This window comes from Moschus berezovskii, chromosome 24 (assembly GCF_049115385.1).
Source record: "Moschus berezovskii isolate FMDL1 chromosome 24, NW_MosBer_1.0, whole genome shotgun sequence".
Taxonomy (NCBI): domain Eukaryota; kingdom Metazoa; phylum Chordata; class Mammalia; order Artiodactyla; family Moschidae; genus Moschus; species Moschus berezovskii.
Window position 1 is genome coordinate 8219951 of NC_142483.1, and position 25066 is coordinate 8245016.

Consider the following 25066-nt stretch of genomic DNA (forward strand, 5'->3'; position numbering starts at 1 on the left):
GGAGATTTCCTAGGGAAAAAGTACAACTAAAGAAGAAAAGCAGATAAAAGGACAGTACTCAGGATTGAGCATTTGAGAACTTAGCCTTTATAAGTTATAAATAATAAGCCAGCAAAGGGACACAGGTGAAATTAATAACAAACAGGAGCGTGTGGCCACATAGAGGCCATGAAAAGAAAGCTTCTAAATGAATTAACAAAAAAATTAAGAAGCAATATTGCTTTCTGGTCTCAGCTACTTGGCACATTTATCCTTGTATCGGTTATCAATTGTCAGGCCTAGTGGGAAGCCAGAAATCTGCACTTCCATCCAACAAGAACAAGGCACCACTCCCCTCTGGGGTATCATAGAAGGTGAAATGGGAAACCTGAAATTTCACCCCCACCTGACACTTAGGAGATGACACTCTATTCCATCTGGCCTAGTGTCAGAGAGGTCATTCTAAAATAGAAGGTTTACAAAAGATCCAGAGTCTCATAATGCTCTGATGGTACAGGATACCATTTTAAAAAATTCTTTCATCAGGAGAATTACAAACTGAATGACAAAATACAATTTTGAAAGATGCTGACACCAGAAAGAGAAAGACAAATACCATATATCACTTAGGTGTGAAATCTAAAATATGACACAAATGAACCTATCTATAAATCAGAGAGACTCAGGGTCCCAGAAGAAGAGAAGAAAGAAAAGCTCAAAAGTATTCAAAGAAATGATGGCTGAAAACTTACAAATTTGTCAAAATAGATAAACCTATAGATTAAAGAAGTTGAACATATCCAAAACAGAATAGACCCAAAGAAATCTATACCCAGGTACATCAAATTTAAACTTCTGAAAACTGAAAAAAGAAAAAATCTTGAAAACAGTGAAAGAGCAATAACATCTACAGGAAACATTTTTTGGATGGCAGATTTCTCATCAGCACCGTGGTGGTCAGAAGGAAGTAGCACAACATTATCCAGTTTCTGAAAGAAAACTGTTAGGGACTTCCCTGGTGGTCCAGTGGCTAAGGCTTGGCACTTCCAATGCAGGGGGCCCAGCTTTGATCCCTGTTCAGGTAGCTAGATACCACATAGGCAAATAAAGATCCTGTATGCCAAAACTAAGACCTGGTGCGACCAAAATAAATAACAATAATAATAAACCTATGGGAAAAGAAATACCCTGTCAATTCCAAATTCTACATATGGGAAGATTATCCTTCAGGAATGAAAGAAAACTTAGAAAAGCTAAGAATTTGTCACCACTGAACCTACTATAAAAATTTCTGGAGAATGTTCTTCAAAAATAAAGGAAATAATGAAAGATGGAAGTTTAAGCTATCAGGAAAAAGGAAAGCACAATAGAACAAAATGTTACTAAATACAACATACTTCCTGTTCTCAAGTTTTCTAAATTATGTTTGACAGTTGAAACAAAATATATAATATCTGATTTGGTTTGCAGTGACTATAGAAGAAGTATTTAAGACAGTTATAAATAGGGGAGGGTAAAGGGACTTATAGGGAGCTACCGTTTCTATACTTAATTTGAACCGGTAAAATATTAAAGCCAGTAGACTGTGTTAAGTAATGTATGTATAATGTAATATTTAGAATAAATACCCCCAAAAAAATCTGTGCAAGAGATACACTCAAAACATTATAGAACACCTCCCTGGAGGTCCAGTGATTAAGAGTCCGCCTGCCAGTGCAGCAAACATGGGTTCAACTGCTGGTCCGGGAAGATGCCACATGCACAGAGTGCTTAGCCCATGCGCCACAACTACTGAGCATGCGCTGTAGAACCCGCGAGCCACAACAGTATACTGATACATATCTCACACCATAAACAAAAATTAGATGAATCATAGGCCTAAATGTCTAACCTCACATTATAAAACTTCGAAAAACAGGAGAAACCTTTTGTGACCTTGACTTAGGTAATAAAAGCTCAGTCCATAAAACAACAAATTGATAAAATGGACTTTACCAAAATTAAAAATTCCTGCTTCTTAAAAGACAATGTTAGGAAAATGAAAACACAAAGCACAAGCTAGGAGAAAAATCTTTGCAACGCATATATCTAATACAGAACTTGAATCCAGAATATGCAAAGAATTGTCAAAAATCTGTGGACATGAGTTTGAGTGTACTCCGGGAGTTGGTGATGGACAGGGAGGCCTGGCGTGCTGTGATTCATGGGGTCGCGGAGAGTCGGACACGACTGAGCGACTGAACTGAACTGAACTGTCAAAAATCACCGATAAGAAAATAGCACAATATTTTAAATGAGTAAGAGTTCTGAACAGGCACTTCATCAAAGAAGATATCCAGATGCCAGAGAAGAACATGAAAAGTGCTCAACATCATTAGTCATTGAAAGTGAAAGTTGCTCAGTTGTGTCCGATGCTTTGCAACTCCATGGACTTGTACAGTCCGTGGAATTCTCCAGGCCAGAATACTGGAGTGGGTAGCCTTTCCCTTCTCCAGGGGATCTTCCCAACCCAGAGATTGAACCCAGGTCTCCCGCATTGCAGGTGGATTCTTTACCAGCTGAGCCACCAGGGAAACCCAAGAACACTGGAGTGGGTAGCCTATCCCTTCTTCAGGGGATCTTCTTAAGCCAGGAATCGAGCTGCGGTCTCGCACTGTATGTGTATTCTTTACCCAACTGAGCTATCAGGGAAGCCATTGAGGAAATGCAAATTTAAAATGGAACAAGATGTCACTACACACCTATCAGAACAGCTAACATCTAAAAGGTTGACTATTTCCAATATGGGCAAAGATGCATTTTACTTTCTTCTTGCTGGTGGGAGGTTCAAGATGCAATAATTTGTCTTTTGTTTTGGAGCTGACATCCCGGACTACTGAACTCCTAAAATTTTTTACTACTGTGGTGGCCCCCAATTCTTCATAAGATTTATCTTCCAGTTGTTGTAGCACATAACGAAGACTCCTCCATGCTAGCCATTTATTGCTTATTTGGTCCATTAAAATGATGTCATCAACATAGTGGACCAATGTGATATTCTGAAGAATGTCCATATTATTTGGATTTCTCCATTTTATAGTTTGATCACAAAGAGTCAAAGAGTTAAGGTAGCTTTGGGAAAAATTGTAAATGTGCACCATTGTCCATTTCAAATGAATGTGAACTGTTTTTGAGATTAGAGATTGTCCAGTGTTTATAGTTTTTTAACCCTATTGTGATATGCAGAGCATCTGTTCGTTTGGTTCATACTACTTAACCCTAGCATATGACTGAACATAATTCAGCATAGCCAAGTACCCCATGCAGTAGAAAGAGTTTTGTCATTTTGTCCCTAATACAGTCTAATTTCTGCCTCATCAGACAGCATTCACAACTCAGAGAGGAAACTCATGCAGTAATTTTCCATGCTTTTTTAAAATTGAGAAATGGTTTGTGTCTAGAGAACTGATGCTCAGATCTTACTGAAAAGGCTCATTTGTATTGAGTTCCACAAATGGTGCCCTTTGCTACTGTTTCATCTAACCGGAGGACCTAAGGAAGTTGAAATTAATCCCAAGCCTGGAGTAATAAGTTAGTAATCTCTTCTTCCCTCTATGAACATCCTTTGTTTTTATTTTTTGGTTTACCAGTTATGATGGCACTAGAGAACTTTTTCAAAAACGTGCTCTCTCAACAGCAATTTCTTGACTCCTCTCTATCTGCCAAAACCTGTGGGTAGAAACAGAGGATACAGAGATAAATTAATCTCTGGTTTTGGGAGGCTCTCAGAGTAACTGGGGAAACACTTCAAACAGTTCAGGGACGGTACTGTATTGAGAGTACTGTAAAGATGGGACCAGAGTGCTATGGGAAAAGGAAGTAACTCTTTATGTCTAGAGGAGTTTAGAAAGGACATAATAAGCTGAGCACTGATTAATAATCATCTGACAGAAAAGAGGGCAGATGAGGGCAATCTAGGCAGTGAATGTTAGCCCCATTAGCGAGTTTCTTAGTAACTTTGGATCATACTTAAAGCCAAGTATGGATCATACTTGAAGAAGCGTTTTCTTTGCTACAAAGGACCAAAGCAGTGGTTAGCTTTATATGCTAGGTTATGGGAATCTGAGGGCTTCCCTGATGGTAAAGAAGTCTCCTGCAATGCAGGAGGCCTGGGTTCAATCCCTGGGTTGGGAAGATCTGGAGAGGGGAATGGCTACCCCAGTATTCTGGCCTGGAGAATTCCATGGACTGTATAGTCCACGGGGTCACTAAGAGTCGGACACAACTGAGCAACTTTCACTTTGATGAGTATCTGAATGTCTTTACATGGACTTTGAACAATGGAGCAGCAGCTCGCTAAGATGAAAGACTACCACTACCTGAAATCATTCTTAAATATTAATACATGCTCATCATGTGAGAATGTCTGGCTCACCTGCCATGTCCGGCTTCCTAGGGTTTGTACTGTGCTGTGGTATCACAGCCATCAGGAATGAGCCTCCTATTCCCTTGGAATACATTTTCACAGCTTTAAAATTTTTTTAGTCCTTTACAAATTCGTGCAGATTGAGGAATCCAATGATCATTTATAGTTGGGCTGTTTGGTGAAGTGAGGGCTGCTTTTTTTTTTCTCAAAGGATGCTTAAAGGATAGTTTGGGTCATCACGGTTGAAGTTTGTCAGTTTTTAAAATGTTGGAAACATGACATACAAATACAGAATGAATGTGTGTCAAAGATTTATTGTAATAACTTATTAATAAGGGAACCAGTTAGTTAAAGCTGGTTATAAGAGCATGTTGAAGAATTGGGTATTCATAGAGATTTGTACCCATGGACAGAAGAGCCTGGTGGGCTGCAGTCCATGGGGTCGTGAAGCATCGGACACGGCTAGGCGACTTCACTTTCACTTTTCACTTTCATGCATTGAAGAAGGAAATGGCAATCCACTTCAGTGTTCTTGCCTGGAGAATCCCAGGGATGGAGGAGCCTGGTGGGCTGCCGTCTGTGGGGTTGCACAGAGTCGAACACGACTGAAGCAACTTAGCAGTAGTAGCAGAGATTTGTAAAAAAAAAATGAAGAGTAAAAAAGGAATGTTAGAATTAAAATGTTAGATTTGATAGAAAAGAGGAGAGCATTCAAACTGTACCCTTTGGGGTTATTTTTTCTACTGGATAATATCAAGCATATAATTTGAAAGTCTAAGCTCATAATTGATAGTAATAACAATGCTTTATTCCCTTAGGCTAGGTAATGAAATAACTCTTGGACGAGACCACTATGTAATGCATTACTTAGTTCCCAGTAATGCATTGAAAGTACCTGCCACCTACCTTCTTGCCTTTTTTCCAAGTAATTTTTCTTAACATTTCATGTTTCTAAAGCCAGGCATTTGAGCTGTCTTATCCCACCCCACCCCTGTCTGTCCCAGCATGCCTTTGTAAGCCTAACGGCCCTCTACACCTTACTCTCTACGCATACCACTCTCTTCTACTTTAGAGCTATTGTCCACCCTGTCCCATCAGCCAAAGACCCTGAGGTTCATGCCAGAAGTCAAAGAACAACTTACCTTCAAGGGCAAATGCAGTTGGCACCCTCTTCTCAGAATTAGTGCTGTAATGAATCCCACTTGACCCTCTTCCAAATTACTTAGTACCAGTTTATCTTGGCTAGTCTAAAAAAAAAAATGGTTTCTTGGGATTTCACTATTTTATTTGCTTGGAATGTCTCTAGAGACAGCCTGATGTAAAACTAAATCTTCAGCTATTAATGCATTTGCTCCCCTTTAATTGGATTTGATGGCTTGGGCACACCTGCACAAAAGCTTTCAAATGAAATGTGCATTTTGTTGTGTGAGCCTAATTTAAAACTGGCCCTAGGGGACATTTTGTACAATTGGTGGGAAATTTGTGACCTCATGTTGAGACTTAAAGTGACTATATTCAGCTTTGACTGAATTTTTGATGCAAAAAAATAAATAAAAAAAAAAACCTTGGAAATTGGACCACAAAAAGAAGGCTGAAAGGTCATTAATTCTGGCAGTTGATCTTGGGACAAACTGCATATCCAAAGGCAAAAGAATGAATTTGTTGTGCAGAAGCTTTTGATTTTAATTAGGTCCCATTTGTTTATTTTTGCTTTTATTTCCAATATTCTGGGAGGTGGGTCTTGGAGGATCCTGCTGTGATTTATGTCGGAGAGTGTTTTGCCTACGTTCTCCTCTAGGAGTTTTATAGTTTCTGGTCTTACATTTAGATCTTTAATCCATTTTGAGTTTATTTTGGTGTATGGTGTTAGGAAGTGTTCTAGTTTCATTCTTTTACAAGTGGCTGACCAGTTTTCCCAGCACCACTTGTTAAAGAGACTGTCTTTTCTCCATTTTATATTCTTGCCTCCTTTGTCGAAGATAAGGTGTCCATAGGAGCGTGGGTTTATCTCTGGGCTTTCTATTTTGTTCCATTGATCTATATTTCTGTCTTTATGCCAGTACCATACTGTCTTGATGACTGTGGCTTTGTAATAGAGCCTGAAGTCCGGCAGGTTAATTCCCCCAGTTCCATTCTTCTTCCTCAAGATTGCTTTGGCTATTCGAGGTTTTTTGTATTTCCATACAAATTGTGAGATTATTTGTTCTAGTTCTGTGAAAAATATTGTTGGTAGCTTGATAGGGATTGCATTGAATGTATAAATTACTTTGGGTAGTATACTCATTTTTACAATATTTATTCTTCCAATCCACGAACACGGTATATTTCTCCATCTATTCGTGTCCTCTTTGATTACTTTCACTAGTGTTTTATAGTTTTCTATGTACAAGTCAAAGGAAACTCTAAGCAAGGTGAGAAGACAGCCTTCAGAATGGGAGAAAATAATAGCAAATGAAGCAACTGATAAAGGATTAATCTCCAAATTATACAAGCAGCTCCTGCAGCTTAATTCCAGAAAACTAAGTGACCCAATCAAAAAATGGGCCAAAGAACTAAACAGACATTTCTCCAAAGAAGACATAAAGATGGCTAATAAACACATGAAAAAATGCTCAACATCCCTCATCATCAGAGAAATGCAAATCAAAACCACAATGAGATACCATTTCACACCAGTCAGAATGGCTGCTATCCAAAAGTCTACATGCAATAAGTGCTGGAGAGGGTGTGGAGAGAAGGGAACCCTCTTACACTGTTGGTGGGAATGCAAACTAGTACAGCCACTATGGAGAACAGTGTGGAGATTCCTCAGAAAACTGGAAATAGAACTGCCATATGATCCAGCGATCGCACTCCTGGGCATACACACCGAGGAAACCAGAATTGAAAGAGACACATGTACTCCAATGTTCATTGCAGCACTGTTTATAATAGCCAGGACATGGAAGCAACCTAGATGTCCATCTGCAGATGAATGGATAAGAAAGCTTTGGTACATATACACAATGGAGTATTTCTCAGCCATCAAAAAGAATGCATTTGAATCAGTTTTAATGAGGTGGATGAAATTGGAGCCAATTATACAGAGTGAAGTAAGCCAGAAAGAAGAACATCAATACCGTATATTAACGCATATATATGGAATTTAGAAAAATGGTAACCTGAACCCTGTATAAGAGACTGCAAAAGAGACATAGGCATTTAGAACAGTCTTTGGGACTCTGTGGGAGAGGGTGAAGGTGGAATGATTGGGGAGAATGGAATTGTAGCATGTATATTATCATAAGTGACCAGTCCAGGTTCGACGCATAAATTTTCCTCTGTTCAAAAAAAAAAAAAAGAATGAATTTGTTATCATACTAAGTGAAGTAAGCCAGATAAAGACAAATATCATATATGTGTTTTATCTGAAAAACATGATACAAATGAACTTATTTACAGAACAGCAATAGACTCATAGACACAGCAAACAAGCTTACCAAAGGCAAGAGGAGTGAGGGACAAATTAGGAGTTTCAAATTAAAATATACAAACTGTCGTACTATGTGTGAAGATAACCAACAAGGACTTACTGTGTAGCACAGGGAACTATACTCAATATCTTATAATAACTTAAAATGGAAGAGACTATAAAAATATGTATATATAACTGAATCGCTTTGCAGTTTATCTGAAACTAATACAATATTATTAATCAAGTATATTTCAATGAAAATTTTTTAATGCAAAAAAGAGAGTGAATTTCAACTACTGCCTCACAAAATTAGCTCAAAATGGACCAAACACCTAAATAAAACTGTAAAACTCTCAGATGAAAACATAGGTGTAAGCCTTTTTGACCACGGATTTGTCAGTGCTTTATTAAATTTGATACCAAAAGTTTTTTGTGTATTCTCCCCATCTCAGATGGAGGTCATTTCCTTCTTGTGCTGAATCTACTTGTGTCTAATCCATGGACTGTTTTCTCAACCCATCCTCTGATTTAACTTTGTTCATGGGAGAGCCCAGAGGACACTCCATTTATCAAAGCAGTCAAGAATGCACAGGTGAGAGAGGTACTAGCATCAAGAAAAAACTGTGATGACTGGTCTTTGGAGTCTGGGGCTAACAGTGGAGATGCTCTTAGACAACCAGCCTTCCTCATAGGATGCAAAAATATCAGTAATAAAGGCCAAGCAAGTCAAGGCTGAGAAGGACTGACACCTTTGCCGAAGATCCACAGAAAGAGGCAGACCTGGCCTCTACTCCAGGGCCACCTACCACCCAAGTCCAAGTATTAGCATCAGACCACACTGCTTATGAGAGAAGTATGAGAGACACTTCGAACTCCGCCAGTGGCTGATAGATCTCTGGGAGACAGAAACAGCATGAACTTATTCAGAGGAGGAACAGAAATAATGTGTGTTGAAACTTGATTTTATGGAATTTTCATCAGAACTGAGAAGTTAGCACTGAACTGCTTAGATCTACTGCATGAAGCTGGTGGATTGAACAGCACAAAGGGTGCTGTGGTACATCACCCAAATTCCCCTTCTGGACTTACTAGGCACTTACCTCACTAGCAGCCCGTGGGTTCTAATCACAGGACATAGAGCTTCTGAAATTCCATACCATGCTCCATGCTTGACCTCATCACAGCAGTGGTGCTCCTTTAAAATTGTGGCGGATCATCCTCCTATCCTTGAACACTGTAAACTCACTTGCTCCCTTTACTTCCTCAGAGAATCACGGGTCAACTGCTGCAAAAATTTCCTTTATCTTTACCCTGGCATCTGCTTTCTTCCCTTTAGGAAGCTCTCCTGCTCTTAGACGAAAACCTGGCTGCTCTGTGTCTGGACTGTAGAAGTTCTGGAGATGAACAGTGCTGATAGTTGCACAACAATGTGAAGGTACTTAATGCCACTGACCTGTTCACCTAAATACAGCACATGTCAGAAGTGTGTTTTCTTCATGACCTTGGAACTGCACCTTTAGTTCCTTTAAGAGGTGGAAAATGTTAGCTATGTAACCCAGTTGTTAACAACTTTCTTCTCTGCCATTAAATCAGAATTACTTACTCTCAGAAAACATCTGAGTTTATCTTTTACATGAAACAAATATGTTAATACTTACTTCAAGGAACATGACAGTAACCACTAGGAAATAAATCTTACAAGATTTTAAAAATCTATCAGGTTTAGTTTAAAGTGATAGAGATCTAATATAATTAAGTTGTCCATTCTATAATTATTAAAGACAAGATAATATATTAATATACTATTTCTTAGGACTTTCTTGGTGGTCCAATGGTTAAGACTCTGTGCTACGAATGCAGGGACCCAGGTTTCATCCCTGGTCGGGGAATAGATGCCACATGCCACAGCTGAGAGTTCTAAAGATGCTGCATGCCACAATGAACACCAAAGGTTCTTTGTGCCCCAACCAAGAACCTGGCACAGCTAAATAAGTAAAGGGGTAAAATATTTTAAATATATAAATATATTGTTTCTTAACTAATTTCTAATACAATGTAATATATAGCTAAAATTATAAATCACTTATGAAGCAAAGAATATGATAAATGAATGGTTTCCCTGGGTAGAATGTACATATGGATGTGATGCAAATTCTGGCATTTAGCTTTTAAAAAAATAAAAAATCAAGTATGAAAATAGTAAATAACTCGATTATTTTCATTATAAGAAATCTTTTCCTATTTAATGAAGCAGAAAAGTATTTATCACTAAAAACTGATTAAACTAGCATATAATTTATTTCCTTTTTTCCCCCCAGGCCAAAAAACAAACAAACAAAAACCTTCAGTTTTTGAAACAACAAAGGTTTACCATAATAACAAATATTTCATGATATGATTTGATAAAAATGATTTTAACTACTTAGTCAAGTAATGCACAACAAATCTAAAATAAATCACTTAAAAGTTTTATCTGGGAGTTTTATCCACTGTAGCTGAAGAGACTTAGTAGTCCCATTAAAACATTCCAGGTATATTGAAAAGAATCACTGTCAATAGTTGATGCTTTTTTTCTTTCAGGAATGATCATTTAAAGACCTGCTTACATTACATAAATACAGAAAGATATTTTTGGCATTCAGGACAGAATTTATTTTTTTTTAATTGAGGTATAGTTGATTTACAATATCATGTTAATTTCAAGTGCATAACACAGTGATTCAGTTATACACACACACACACACGCATATGTACACATACATTCCTTTCCAGATTCTTTTCCCTTATAGTACTGTGTGTATGTCTTTCCCAGTCTCCCATTTTATCCCTCCTCCATCCCTTTTCGTAGCCATAAGTTTTTTTCTATGTCTGTGAGTCTATTTTGTAAATACGTTCATTTGTATCATATTTTAGTCCTCATGTATAAGTGATATCATATGATATTTGTCTTTCTCTTTCTGACTTAGTATGATAATCTCTAGGTCCATCAACGTTGCTACAAATGGCAGTATTTCATTCCTTTTTATGACTTAATGCTGCTGCTGCTGCTGCTAAGTCACTTCAGTCGTGTCTGACTCTGTGTGACCCCACAGACGGAAGCCCACCAGGCTCCCCCGTCCCTGGGATTCTCCAGGCAAGAACACTGGAGTGGGTTGCCATTTCCTTCTCCAATGTGTGAAAGTGAAGTTGCTCAGTCGTGTCCGACCCTTAGCGACCCCACGGACTGCAGCCTACCAGGCTCCTCCATCCATGGGATTTTCTAGGCAAGAGTACTGGAGTGGCTTGCCATTGCCTTCTCCTTTTATGACTTATACTCATGCTTTTTTTGGTTTGCTAACAAGTGATTATCTAACAAGAGCTAGGCATTCTTGGGCAATAGTCAGGGGATAGAAGAGACAAAATTATTCAATAAAAGTTATCAATACTCCCACTGCCTCACTCGATCATTTATCTGAATTCAGAACTTGGGGCAGAGTGCTCTGTTCTTAATTTAACTTTACTCTTAATAGAAATGAGCCAAGACAGAGAGACAGAAAACCCCCTCCAAGAGTAGAGAAGGGTAAAGTGTATGCCTTTTTCTTATAAAGGGACAAAGGGCTATTCGTGATCCGGACCTAGATCAGACCAATGTTAGAAAATTTATGGGCAATGAGGACCTGGAAACATGTATCAGAGTCCTAGGAAGGCCTTCTCATGCCCCCAGGGGAAGCAGATCCTGCATTGCAAGACCACACATCTTAGTCACAGTGGAACTGGTGAAGTGGTGTTGCCTCTTCACTGCCAAATTCAGAAGGAGTTGGAGAAGTCCCTTCGTCAGCCAGAAAAGGGAGGGACTATGACTTTCTATTTTATTTTATTTTAATTGGAGGCTAATTACTTTACATTATTGTATTGCTTTTGCCGTACATTGACATGAATCTGCCCCGGGTGTACTTGTGTTCCCCATCTTGAACCCCCCTCCCACCTCCCTCCCCATCCCATCCCTCTGGTTCATCCCAGTACACCAGCCCCAAGTATCCTGTATCATGCCCGGACTGGCAATTTGTTTCACATATGATAATATACATGTTTCAGTGCCATTCTCCTAAATCATCCCACCCTCGCCCTCTCCCGCAGAGTCCAAAAGACTGTTCTATACATCTGTGTCTCTTTTGCTGTCTCGTATACAGGGTTATCGTTTTCATCTTTCTAAATCCCATATATATGCGTTAATATACTGTATTGGTGTTTTTCTTTCTGGCTTACTTCACTCTGTATAATAGGCTCCAGTTTCATCCACCTCATTAGGGGACTATGACTTTTTAATGAGTAATTAATAATACCTTTCTTCTTAGTTTGTACATAGTTTTCATGAATAAACTGTTGATTTTTATGTACTGTTGCTTTTATTATTTATGTCTAGTGCTCACACACACTGGTTTTCATGTTTATTTGATATTAAAATTAATAAGAGAGATCTTTTAATTCTTTTAATAGTTAGCCAAAATTTGATTTTACTCTTTAGAACTGTTTTGTTTGAAGATCTGTAATCACTTTATGATTTTAAGTTCCTTTATTGAGACTACCCCCAACACTTTTTAAAGGCTCAGTCTACCTAAACTCTTACGTTTGGGAAATGGCTCAAGAGATGCTAATTTATCAACATAATGAAATACCATGCAGTCAACAGCAGTGTTGAAGGCAAACAATATGGACGTGCACAATAGCATCTTTTTTAAAAATTGTTTTGCTTTATAGTTGATTGCCAAATTTGTATTTTATGTGTACAGCATAGTGATTCAGTTATAGAGATACATATTCATTCTTTTTCAGATTCTTTTCCCATATAAGTTAATACAGAATATTAAGAATTCCCTGTGCTATACAGTAGGTCCTTGTTGGTTTTCTATTTTATATATAGTAGTGTGTGTATGTTAATCCCAAGCTTAAATAGCATCTTAAAAATGCAGAAGCTAGAACACTGATTAGAGTGAGTCAGATTATTTCAGTTCAGAGTTGAATTGGAAAAATTCAGCATATTAAGTTGGGAGAAACATGAGGAATTTTTCCTTTAAATCGTTTTATTGAATGTGGTTAAAATATGTGTTACACAATAAAAATACGCAGTGTATGTCAAGAGCAGTGATCATTGTTAACGAGTAAATTAAAATATCCCTTGAAAATTGATTAGTAAAGAAAAGGACTTTCAAAGGGCAAAGAGCATAAGTTATAAAAGGGAGAGTTGGTTATAGAAAAGAAATGTATTCCACAAAAGCCTGCCGAAAAGACCCAAAAATCACCTCTCCTGGGGGTAAATTCAAGAAAGGCCAAGGTAATAGGCTCCCAGAGTAATCAACAGATCTGTAGAATGCAGGTCCAAGGACCTGTTGCTGTTGATAAGCTTGAATATTTTGACACTCCCCCCACACACACACAAAGGGAGAAAACCAGAGTGGCAAAGGGAAATGTAGTGTATATAAGCTCAGCAGCCACATATCAAATGTGTGTAAATCTCTGCCTCTGTGTTATAGCATTTGTCCCCTTCCCAAGGACTCTCCTCTTCTTACCCTGCTTCCTGGGATCCTAGGTGAGGAAGCTTGAATGGGGGAGTGGATGGTCTTTCCTTGCTAACCTATGTATATTCCTTGGATTCTGCCTCTGTGCTGGCACCTCACTGGGATGCGCTGGCCAGTGAAGCTGAACTCAAGCTCCACTGCCTGGGAGATTTCCTCACGCCACAGTTACTCTGCAGCTCAGTTGCCTTGTTGGTTCTGATGTCATGTTGAACGTAGCACCATGTCGGATAGAGTACCACTGTGTGGTACAGCTGTCTTGTGATGCAGCACTGTGTTGGTGGTGACAGCATGTAAAAGGGATTCCACGTTTGAGTGCCACACTGGCAGCTGTACCATGTTGGATGCAGCACTGTGTTGGCAGTGGAACCAGGTAGAAGGGGGCCTGTTGTGGGCCGTCAGGGATTACTGAGTGCAGCACAGGCTTTCTAAATGGCTGCTCCCGGGAACCCGGGACAAAGTGTCTACTCTAGGATTTCTCAGTTCAGTTCAGTTCAGTCGCTCAGTCATGTCCGACTCTTTGTGACCCCATGAAATGAAGCATGCCAGGCCTCCCTGTCCATCACCAACTCCTGGAGTCCACCCAAACCCATGTCCATCAAGTTGGTGATGCCATCCAAACATCTCATCCTCTGTCATCCCCTTCTCCTCCTGCCCTCAATCTTTCCCAGCATCAGGGTCTTTTCAAATGAGTCACACTTCAAAACTGTGGGTCCTTAATACGCATATTGTCCTTGGAAATTCAACTTGAGAGAAGTGTAGACCTAGAGCCCCCATCTCTGACATCCTCCTCTCTTCCAAAAAAACCATAAGAAAGTAAAAATCACCCATCATTCCACCCTATATAGATAGCTACTGATCATATTTGCATAATAATATTTTTACTTGTGTATATATTTGAGTGAAATGGCACACATTATACATAATGTTTTATAGTATTTTTATTTAATAGTATATCTGTCAGTCTTGTCACATGCTAGTAAAGTCATGCTCAGAATTCTCCAAGCCAGGCTTCAGCAACGTGTGAACCGTGAACTCCCAGATGTTCAAGCAGGTTTTAGAAAAGGCAGAGGAACCAGAGATCAAATTTCTAACATCCACTGAATCATGGAGAAAGCAAGAGAGTTCCAGAAAAACATCTATTTCTGCTTCATTGACTATGCCAAAGCCTTTGACTGTGTGGATCACAATAAACTGTGGAACATTCTGAAAGAGATGGGAATCCCAGACCACCTGACCTGCCTCTTGAGAAACCTGTATGCAGGTCAGGAAGCAACAGTTAGAACTGGACATGGAACAACAGACTGGTTCCAAATAGGAAAAGGTGTACGTCAAGGTTGTATATTGTCACCTTGCTTATTTAACTTATATGCAGAGTACATCATGAGGAACGCTGGGCTGGAAGAAGCACAAGCTGGAATCAAGATTGCTGGGAGAAATATCAATAACCTCAGATAGGCAGATGACACTACCCTTATGGCAAAAAGTGAAGAGGAACTCAAAAGCCTCTTGATGAAAGTGAAAGAGGAGAGTGAAAAGGTTGGCTTGAAGCTCAACATTCAGAAAACAAAGATCATGGCATCTGGTCCCATCACTTCATGGGAAATAGATGGAAAAACAGTGGAAACAGTGTCAGACTTTATTTTTTGGGGCTCCAAAATCACTGCAGATGCTGATTGCAGCCATGAAATTAAAAGACGCTTACTCCTTGGAAGGAAAGTTATGACCAACCTTGATAGTATTTTAAAAAGCAGAGACATTACTTTGCCAACCAAGGTCCGTCTAGTCAAGGCAATGGTTTTTCCCGTGGTCATGTATGGATGTGAGAGTTGGACTGTGAAGAAAGCTGATCGCCGAAGAATTGATGCTTTTGAACTGTGGTGTTGGAGAAGACTCTTGAGAGTCCCTTATACTGCAAGAAGATCCAACCAGTCCATTCTAGAGGAGATCAATCCTGGATGTTCATTGGAGGGACTGGTGCTAAAGCTGAAGCTGCAATACTTTGGCCACCTCATGCGATGAGTTGACTCACTGGAAAAGACTCTGATGCTGGGAAAGGTTGGGGGCGGGAGGAGAAGGGGACGACGGAGAATGAGATGGCTGGATGGCATCACCGACTCTGTGGACATGAGTTTGAGTGTACTCTGGGAGTTGGTGATGGACAGGGAGGCCTGGCGTGCTGTGATTCATGGGGTCGCGGAGAGTCGGACACGACTGAGCGACTGAACTGAACTGAACTGAACTGCCAGTGCAGGAGAGGCAAGAGATGTGGGTTCAATCCCTGGGTCAGGAAGATCTGAAGTAGGAAATGGCAGCTGGTTCCAGTACTCACACCTGGAAAACTCCATGGACAGAGGAGCCTGATAGGTTACAGTCTGTGGGGTCACAAAGAGTCCGACACAACAGAGCACACACACACAATTTGTTACAACAGCAAGAGAAAACTAATATAGTGATCAAGAGGTTTCTGGTCTAACAGAGCAAATCTGGTTAAGTGAGTCTGTATAGCATGGAAAATCAATGAAGAAAATATCTGATGAGTATCCTTGACAGTGGAACACACATGGTAAAGATCGGGGGTGGTTTTAGAGTCATGAGCATGTAGTGTTTTGTCTGTAGCCTTCAGCAGTTTCTTCAGAGAGTCCCGTTAGTGCACACGGATGTGTGGGTGAAAGGCAGAGAATGGATGACTTTCAGCACTTTTCTTCAGGCAAAGACATTACTTGACCTGTCTGAGATTCAGGAACTGTCTTGTCACACATATACAAGTTGCTCAAACAAGAAACTGCAGCCATTAGGTGCAACAGGATAACGAGAAGCCATATCACTATTTTTTGATAATACCAGCATAGTAGGACTTACTAACAACCAATAGTTGCTTACAACAAAAATAGTTTGCAGGAACCTGATAAAGGGAACTGAAACCAATTTAATTTCCTCTCTTTGGGTTTAAAAAAAAAAAAGGGACCAGGCATACTTTCCTGTCCTTACACACTGAGAACAGGCAAAAGTAACGTTTCTCTTTGCTTCAGTAAATACTTGATCCTAGAAGACTGTGAACTAACAGAGAGAGCTTACTTGTCAAAACTAGCATTTTACTCATCAATACTTGCTTAAAGGCTATTGCCTCACAGTGCCTATCAATCCAAAATTATTGTTATAAACTCTGCCAAATTTCAGTCAGTTTCCTGCTTTGCAAGACGTTCCTTAAATCTACAGTTTGGGTCCTGTGTGTGTGTGTTAGTCACTCAGTCATGTCAGACTCTTTGTGACCCCATGGGCTGTAGCCCGCCAGACTCCTCTGTCCATGGGATCTTCCAGCCAAGAATACTGGAGTGGGTTGCCATGCCCTCCTCCAAGTTTGGGCCCTAAAGCTCTGTACATATATAGAGCTGACTCTATGACTTTCCACTCTGAGAAACTGTTATGACACTTTGGCAGTCTCTTTAATGCTGTAAGTTTATTAAATTTACTTGAACAGACTTTCAGGGGGTCCTTTGGAGAGGTTTACTCAATAGAAGTAACCTTGAGAGTGCTAGTCTACTTACTGTGTGTGCACGTGCGCTCAGTCATGTCTGCCTCTTTGTCGACCCCATGGACTGTAGCCCGCCAGACTCCTCTGTCCATGGGGTTTTCCAGGCAAGAATACTGGAGTGGGTTGCCATTTCCTCCTTCAGAGGATCTTCCTGACCTGGGGATCGAACCCTCATCTCTTGCATCGGCAGGCAGAAACCCTGCTCTGAAGATTCTCCTATATTGTCACTCTAGGAAAAATGCTGCAGTTGGTGTGTATGCAGTGGAAGCTGAGTACCACATGGATATTCATAGACAATTCTATTTTCTTAAACTCAAATCCCTTTGCTCCACAGCAACAGTTCTAGGTCCAAGGTCAATGGAGTCTATATATCAGAAATAAAAATATATAAGTGAAAACAGCAATGTTACCTCTGATATTTAGTGTTTCCTTCAAGTTAAGCAAAACGCTTCAGTTTGTGTGTTTGCTTCAGTGAAATTGTATCATCAACCTAGCATCAAGTCCAGGAATTGAAAAGGAGATAAATCTTTACCCAGTCAGTTCACTATTAGAAAGGAAGGAAACTTTAATAACTTGATGACAGCATCACTGTCAGCTGAACACTTTACTGTAGAACCTACAGAAATAAATCTGGCTTCTTTACTCACTGCTGAAAATGAATGACTATTTAGTATCTCAGAAGTACACACAGCAATTGATCAGCCCATGGTACTTGGAAATCATGGTGCCCATGAGTATTAAAATGTAAAACTTACAAAATCTGGCAATAAATAAAATAATCATAAAATAAATAATTACAATATTTTGAAATAATTTTACAATAAAATAATTTAAATTACATTTGCACTTAAACAAAATATGTTTATGGTAACACCTGTTACACACAATTGTTAAAGATATGGCCAAATTTTTGTCCAAAAAGTTTATACTAATGCATAAAGTGTGTACCAGTATACGTTGTTAAGGCAGCTGCTAAGTCACTTCAGACGTGTCCGACTCTGTGTGACCCCATAGACGGAAGCCCACCAGGCTCCCCCGTCCCTGGGATTCTCCAGGCAAGAACACAGGAGTGGGTTGCCATTTCCTTCTCCAATGTGTGAAAGTGAAAAGTGAAGTCGCTCAGTCATGTCCGACCCTTAGCGACCCCATGGACTGCAGCCTACCAGGCTCCTCCATCCATGGGATTTTCTAGGCAATAGTACTGGAGTGGCTTGCCATTGCCTTCTCCATGTTAAGGCAGATACACTGCCTAATTGTCCTCCAGAAAACATGAGCCAGTTGATTCTCCAACACCAAAGAATAATGTCCATTTATCTGTTGTTAAAAGAGAATTTTTCACGGAAGTTATGAACAGGAATAAATAATGGGTATTTCATGTGCCTGGCCACATCTGTGACCACATGCTCTATGCTCTGTTTATCTCCTCCAGGGACTGGGAGCCCAGTTTGTACCAAGATCATCCATTCTGTGGTTGGAAAACTCTTGTTCCATTTTTGCCTCCTAAAATAACAGAAAAAATGTCCCTTTTGGATTTCTCTCCTTATTTCTCCATGCAGTGGGAAAATTTTTTCTAGCTTACCTCTTTATCAGATGCCGCCACCTTTCTGCAAGGAGTTCCATTTCCATCTTCATATGAGGCACGGGCCAAGTCTTATTTCTCACACTTACGTGGACAGGAACACTCAAGAGCAACCATCCACTCACACACCTCCCAGACACAGCTGGTTGACACTGACCACTCTGGTTTTCAGTTCTCGAGTTCCTGGCCGTTCCCTTTCTTTCCTCCAAATTTAGCTTTGCATTTAAAAGAATGGTATACTTTAGACAGCATCTCTGTTTGTAGTCAGAGTATCTTCAGGTTATCTACTGTCACATTGATGGAACTGGAAGTCCCCTTCAGGGATGGCCATGATGGTCAGATTAGCTCAGAAGGAACTACTTCCTAGAACAAAAGGCACATTTGAGTGGACATGATGCCCCTAGCTCCCTGTCATGTTGGAAGCACCTGCTCCTCTAAGGAGTTTGCGTGGAGGCTGATCGACTGAGCACCATCCTGGCTTATTCCTGTGGCTCTGCCCACACTGATGACTACTTGTTTCCTTTTGTGCCAGAACTGACCAAAGAGGCCTATGTAATGATGAATGAGCTAGAAACAAACGGGACCAACTGCCATGACAGAGGCCAAGCCTGCCCTGGCCTGCAGGCCCCAGGTCTGGCTGCCCAGGAGTTCTGTCCATGGACGTTTAGGATGCCATATGCTATTCTAGCCAATCATGGGGACTTGTAATGCTACAAATGGCTACTTCCTGTGGCACCAACAAAATGTACCCCTGTGTTTTCTGCTGTTATTTAGTTGCTCTTTTAAGACCAACTAGACTATAGCCCCTGAGAAGGCAATGGCACCCCACTCCAGTGGGAAAATTCCATGGACGGAGGAGCCTGGGGTAGGCTGCAGTCCATGGGGTCGCGAAGAGTTGGACACGACTGAGCGACTTCATTTTCACTTTTCACTTTCATGCATTGGAGAAGGAAATGGCAACCCACTCCAGTGTTCTTGCTTGGAGAATCCCAGGGACGGGGGAGCCTGGTGGGCTGCCATCTATGGGGTCACACAGAGTCGGACACGACTGAGGTGACTTAGCAGCAGCAGCAGACTATAGCCCGCCAGGTTCCTCTGTCCATGGGATTTCCCAGGCAAGAATACTGGAGTGGGTTGCCATTTCTTTTTCCAGGGGATCTTCCTGACCCAGGGACTGAACCTAGGTCTCCTGCATTGGCAAGCAAATTCTTCTACCACTGAGTCACCTTTACTATGTTCTATTTCCTGAGCTGTTCTAAAGACCCAGGAATCCCAAACAAGTACTGGTAATGGCAAGGGCAACCAGAGAAGGGAAAGAATCTGAACTCTCTAAGGCCTCCAGCTGCAGGGACAATGAGTATTGCCTGGACACATCTGCCTGTTTGGCCACATTTAAAGGAAACACGAGGACTGCCCATCGAGGCTGTGTGCACACTGTCAGTGCTGATCAGTGACAGCCCCCATGTGTCATCAAGGGGATGAAGTCTGGGGACTTCACAGCTGCTCTGGAAATCTGTTTCAGGGCCACTGTGGACCTGCCAGTCAGTGAAAGAGAAGGGGGCTGGACAGGAGAGAAGGGACAGCCCTCAGGGAAACCCTTTCAGCCTTCTCTCAACAGAGGCCCCCATCCAGCTGCTCACTGAAGGCCTGACGAGCAGAATCAGGGGGCCTTTGATCGGAAAGGTACTATTTAGTTCAACCTTGCAAATAGTGCAGGTTCTGCAATCTCCTTGTCAGATAGCCTCCCACCATGGGGTTCTCACTGCTAACTTCATGGCAGGAATGATCTCATTTTAAGCCTCTTCTTATTCTGTGATAAAAACATGCCTTTCAGTCATTTCCACCTACACCCCATCTTCTCCCTGTTGCTGAAGAAGGGAGTCCTGCCTTCAACTGGCTCAGGAACAGAGGGCTATGGCCTGAGCCATGAGAACCAGGGCTCCTTGGACCCAGCTCACCCTAGGATGGCCATTCAGGAAAGGAAAGAGGCTGACCAGTGGGACCAAGGCCTGCCAGGGGCTACTTGTCCACTTTCTAACTGGAGACTTGTTAGTACCCCACCTGTGCATACGGAAGACATCCTCCCAGATAGGAAATAAAGTTATTTGGGGACTTCCCTGGTGGTACAGTGGTTAAGGTGCTTCCACTGCAGGGGGCACAGGTTCCATCCCTGGGGGTGGGATTGGGACTAAGATCCCACGTGATATGTGGCATGACCAAAAATAAACGTTCTTGGATGAGCACTGAAAGTCAAGACCAAAAAGTTATTTTATCCTGTCCCTGCATATAACACAGCGTATCGAAACCAAAGCGTTCTGTGAAGGTAGTCAAGGGTGTCCTTTGAAGGCTCTTCCAGCAGGCAGGCCATGGTGGTGTTCCCTGGACTGGGCCCCAGTCTCGGAGCAGAGGGGTTGGAGTCTGGGCAGGAGTGCTGGCAGCTTCTCTAGACCAGGCAGGACTCACTGGGGATCTCATCCTTCAGTGCACTGGCCGTGAGTCTCTATTTCCTGTGTGCCTGCTGGAGGCCCATCATGGTTTTCAAATGATTGTGCTGGACACAGAAAGGGGGAGAAAACAGGAACTGATTAGGGCCTGCAGACCTAGCAAGGCCTCAGAAGCCACACCACCTATATCCACCCCAACATTCTTCCTGCAGATATCACCGTTTGGGGACAAGGACCCCCTTTGATGAGTCCCAGTTCTGTGAGAAAAAAAATGTTCCATTCAATCTCTCTCATTCTTTCATCCTAAAGTGTATAAAATGTTTTAAATGTTGAAAAGCAGACATGCATGTTTCAAGGGCTCACTTGAAAGTTTCTCACAAGAATTAGGTTCAAAAAAAGAAGAGGGCTTTCTCTCCAGAGGGATGGGGACCCATGTACTCTGAAGGACTTTCCCTCTGCAAATCAACTAGATGTTCATAAATCCTACCTTTTAATGCACTGCTAGGCTCCTGGGAAGCAGGTGGGAAAAGGAAGCTGAAACAACATCAGTGGGCAGGGCAGTGAGCAAGCAAATGCCAAACCCACCAACTTGGAATATGGGGGTGAATCCTAGATTCCCCACATGGTGAATCTGAACTGAAACTGAAACTTCCACTTGAAGCTGGAATTATTTTTTATTGTGGTAAAATACACATAAAAATCTCTGCCTTAGCCATCTTTAAGTATGCAGTTCGGTGGTACTGAATACATTCATAATGTTGTACAACCATCACTACCACCCATCTCATAACTTCATCATCCCAAACTAAAACTGCATATGTGTGGAGCAATAACTCCCCATTCCCCTCTCCCCTGAAAAGCACTATTATACTTTCTCCCTTTATGATTTTTAAGTCAGTCGTTTTATTTTTTTAAATAACTTACTGGCGAATACTTGATTTACAATGTTATGTTAGTTTCAAGTATACAGCAAAGTGATTCAGTTATACATTATGTATACATATATTCATTCTTTCCTACATTCTTTTCTCATATAGGTTATCACAGACTATTGAGTTCCCTGTGCTATCCAGTAGGTCTTCATTGATTATCTATTTTATATATAGTAGTTTGTGTATGTTAATCACTAGCTCCTGATTTATCACTCCCTCCCCGAGTTTTCCCCTTAGTAATCATAAATTTGTTTTTGATATCTGCATGTTCCTGTTTTGTAAATAAGTTCATTTTTATCATCTTTAATTAGATTCCACATATGAGTGATATCACATGATACTTGTCTTTCTCTGATTTACTTCACTTAGTGTGATAATCTCTAAGTCCATCCATGTTGCTGCAAATGGCATTATTTCATTCTTGTTTTATGGCTGAGTAATACGTACCACATCTTTATCCACTCCTCTGTCGATGGACATTTAGGTTGCTTCCATGTCTTGGCTGTTGTAAATAGTGCTGCAGTGAATACTGGGGTGCATGTATCCTTTTGGATTATGTTTTTCTCTGTATATACCACTAGGAGTGGGATTGCTGAATCACATGATTGTTAAATTTTTCAGCTTTTTAAGGAACCTCCATACTGTTCTCCACAGTAGTTGTACCAATTTACATTCCCACCAACAGTGCAGGAGTGTTCCGTTTTCTCCACACTCACTCTAGCATTTATCATTTATTGTCTGTAGACTTCCCCCGCCTCAGCTTTATTGAGATATAACTGCCTTAGAATATATAATACTGCATAAGTTTAAGGTATACAATGTGTTGATTTGGCACACTTATATATTACAAATGCAGTCCGTGGGGTGGGTCGCTAAGGGTCGGACACGACTGAGCGCCTTCACTTTCACTTTTCACTTTCACACATTGGAGAAGGAAATGGCAACCCACTCCAGTGTTCTTGCCTGGAGAATCCCAGGGACGGGGGAGCCTGGTGGGCTTCCGTCTATGGGGTCACACAGAGTCGGACACGACTAAAGTGACTTAGCAGCAGCAGCAGCAGCATATATTACAAAATGACTGCAACCATAGCATTAGCTAACACTTCTATCACTTCACATAATTACTGTTTCTTTTTCTGTGGTGAAATCCTTTAAGATCTACTCTCTTAGCAACTTTCAGCTATTGACATGTTATTAACTATAATCGCCATTCTATGCATTAGACCCGCAGAACCTACTCATCTTATAACTGGAAGTTTGTATCCTTAGACCAACATCTCCCTGTTTCCCACACTCTACCCCCATTCCCTGGTAACCACCATTCTAATCTCTGTTTCTATGAGTTGAACATGTTGTTTGTGGACTTTTTAATGATGATCATGCTGACTGGTGTGAGGTGATACCTCAGTGTACTTTTGACTTGCATTTCTCTGATAATTAGTGATGTTGAATATCTTTTCATATGGTTTTTGGCCATCTGTATGTCTTCTTTGGAGAAATGTTCATTTAGATTTTCTGCCCCTACAATTTCTTTTTTCCAGTAAACAACTTAGTTTTTTATTTGTCCAAGGCCAGCTGCTGCAGGCACTCAGGTGCCAAGACCTCTAGAAGGGACGGGGGAGCGAGCCATCCTGCCTCCCAGGTGCTGCCTGCCCCACCCTGCTTCCTGCAGGGGACGGGGGAGCAGATGAAGTGCATCCTTGTACCATCAAGTATCTCCTCAATTTTGTGAGTGTGTCATTCATTCGTGGCCGACTCTGCGACCCCATGGACTACAGCTCACCAGGCTCTGTCCAAGGGATTCTCCAGGCAAGAGTACTGGAGTGGGTTGCCATTTCCTTCTCCATGCCCCTGTGATTTCTGACTACCTCATGTAAGTGGAACCATTTATTTCAACTTACTCCATCTAAGTGGAACCAAGTAATTTCAACTTATTCAGGACTCCTGGAGTTTAAGTTCAATCACATTTTTGGTCAGCTGAATTTCAACAAGGGTACCTAACAGTTCAACAGGAAAAGAATCATTTTTTCAACAACTGGTACTGGGAAAACTGAATATCCATACGGAAAAGAATAAAGTTGAACCCCTGCCTCACCTCATATGCCCCCTCCTCTGAGCTGAGAGTGGGTAGGCTTCTCTGTGGTCAGATAAGGAAGCTCCTGCATAGTGGTCACAGTCAAATGATCTCTGAGGCTGGGCTGCCTAGTTGACCTCACTCCATCTTCTCCCATAGAGCCCTGCCTTTCCACAGAGGCAGGGCCCTGTTCACTGATCTGGGCCTCCCTTCAGGGGCCAGGATTAGTAAAGCTTAATGCTGATAGCATAAGGCTAACTGGCTGCCTGGGAAAAGCCATACTCTGGCTGAAGGAGTGGGCCCAGGCAACTAGGATGGGCAGGTGACCCTGCCCCAAGCCACAGCCGATTGAACCAAGACTGCACACTTCACACAAGGAGAGCCTAACTGGCCTGCGCACAGTGGCCTCCATCGGAGAGACTTTCCCCAATAGGCAGTGGCCTCAGGGGAGCCCCAGGCCCTGCCCTGGCATGTGAACCACACACGGGCTGTCTTGGCACTCACTGACCATGTCTACGCCTGGCCAAGGTCTGTGGGACCACTACTGTGCCACTTTGGAGTTGGCAGAAGATACCCATTGACTCGGGGTGACTCTGGATTTCCCTGGGCTGGCGTTTTCCTCCTCTGCCTCTAAAGTGGGGAGGGCCATCCTGGGTGTCCCAGTCCTGAGGTCCCTCCCTGAGGCCTTGCCTTCCTGGAGACCCGGATCCCCCAAGTTACCTTCTGTTCCATCTTGACTTTGGCGTTGTAGAAGGAGACAGAGTCAGGGCCCCCGGGCAGCGTCGTCTGCTGCAGCTGGCCGAACCTGTCCTGGTCGTCTTCTCCCTAGAAGAAGCCCAACTCAGCACAGACCCTTCACCTGGCATCATCAGGATCCACTCTGACGGGGCCTGTGGTGGGCAGCAGGGCAGTCCCTCATCCGGCTGACAAACCTCCACCAGAAGAGCTCACAGTCCTTCAGCCCCAAGTTTCCCAGTGTCATCACAGATGCCTGTAACTGCCATCAGGACAAGATGAGCCACTCAAGAAGGTTGGCAGCGGCATGTGGTGTTTTCTGGGTCCTCATCCCCCAAAACTGGGGAGAGATCTCTACCTGCCCACCTGCCTGGGGC

The 25066-nt window shown here is 41.7% G+C and overlaps 1 protein-coding gene and 1 long non-coding RNA gene across 17 annotated transcripts in view; one reads left to right on the forward strand and one right to left on the reverse strand.

The window, feature by feature from the left end:
• LOC129547781 (uncharacterized) overlaps positions 1–25066 on the forward strand; it is a 58829-nt gene that overhangs the window by 5906 nt on the left and 27857 nt on the right. For all 11 annotated transcript variants that reach the window (XR_016036219.1, XR_016036218.1, XR_016036220.1 and 8 more), the window contains exon 2: positions 9175–9273. This is a non-coding gene — a long non-coding RNA (uncharacterized LOC129547781). The remainder of the gene's footprint in view (positions 1–9174; positions 9274–25066) is intronic.
• KIF9 (kinesin family member 9) overlaps positions 20755–25066 on the reverse strand; it is a 36985-nt gene continuing 32673 nt past the window's right edge. For 3 of the 6 annotated variants that reach the window (XM_055413680.2, XM_088831770.1, XM_055413681.2), the window contains 2 exons: positions 24675–24779; positions 20755–21055 (listed from right to left, as the gene is read on the reverse strand). In XM_055413680.2, the coding sequence (XP_055269655.2) occupies positions 21005–21055; positions 24675–24779 (156 nt within the window). In that variant the 3' untranslated portion in view covers positions 20755–21004. The other 3 variants (XR_016036208.1, XM_088831769.1, XR_016036209.1) reach the window with 3 other exon arrangements.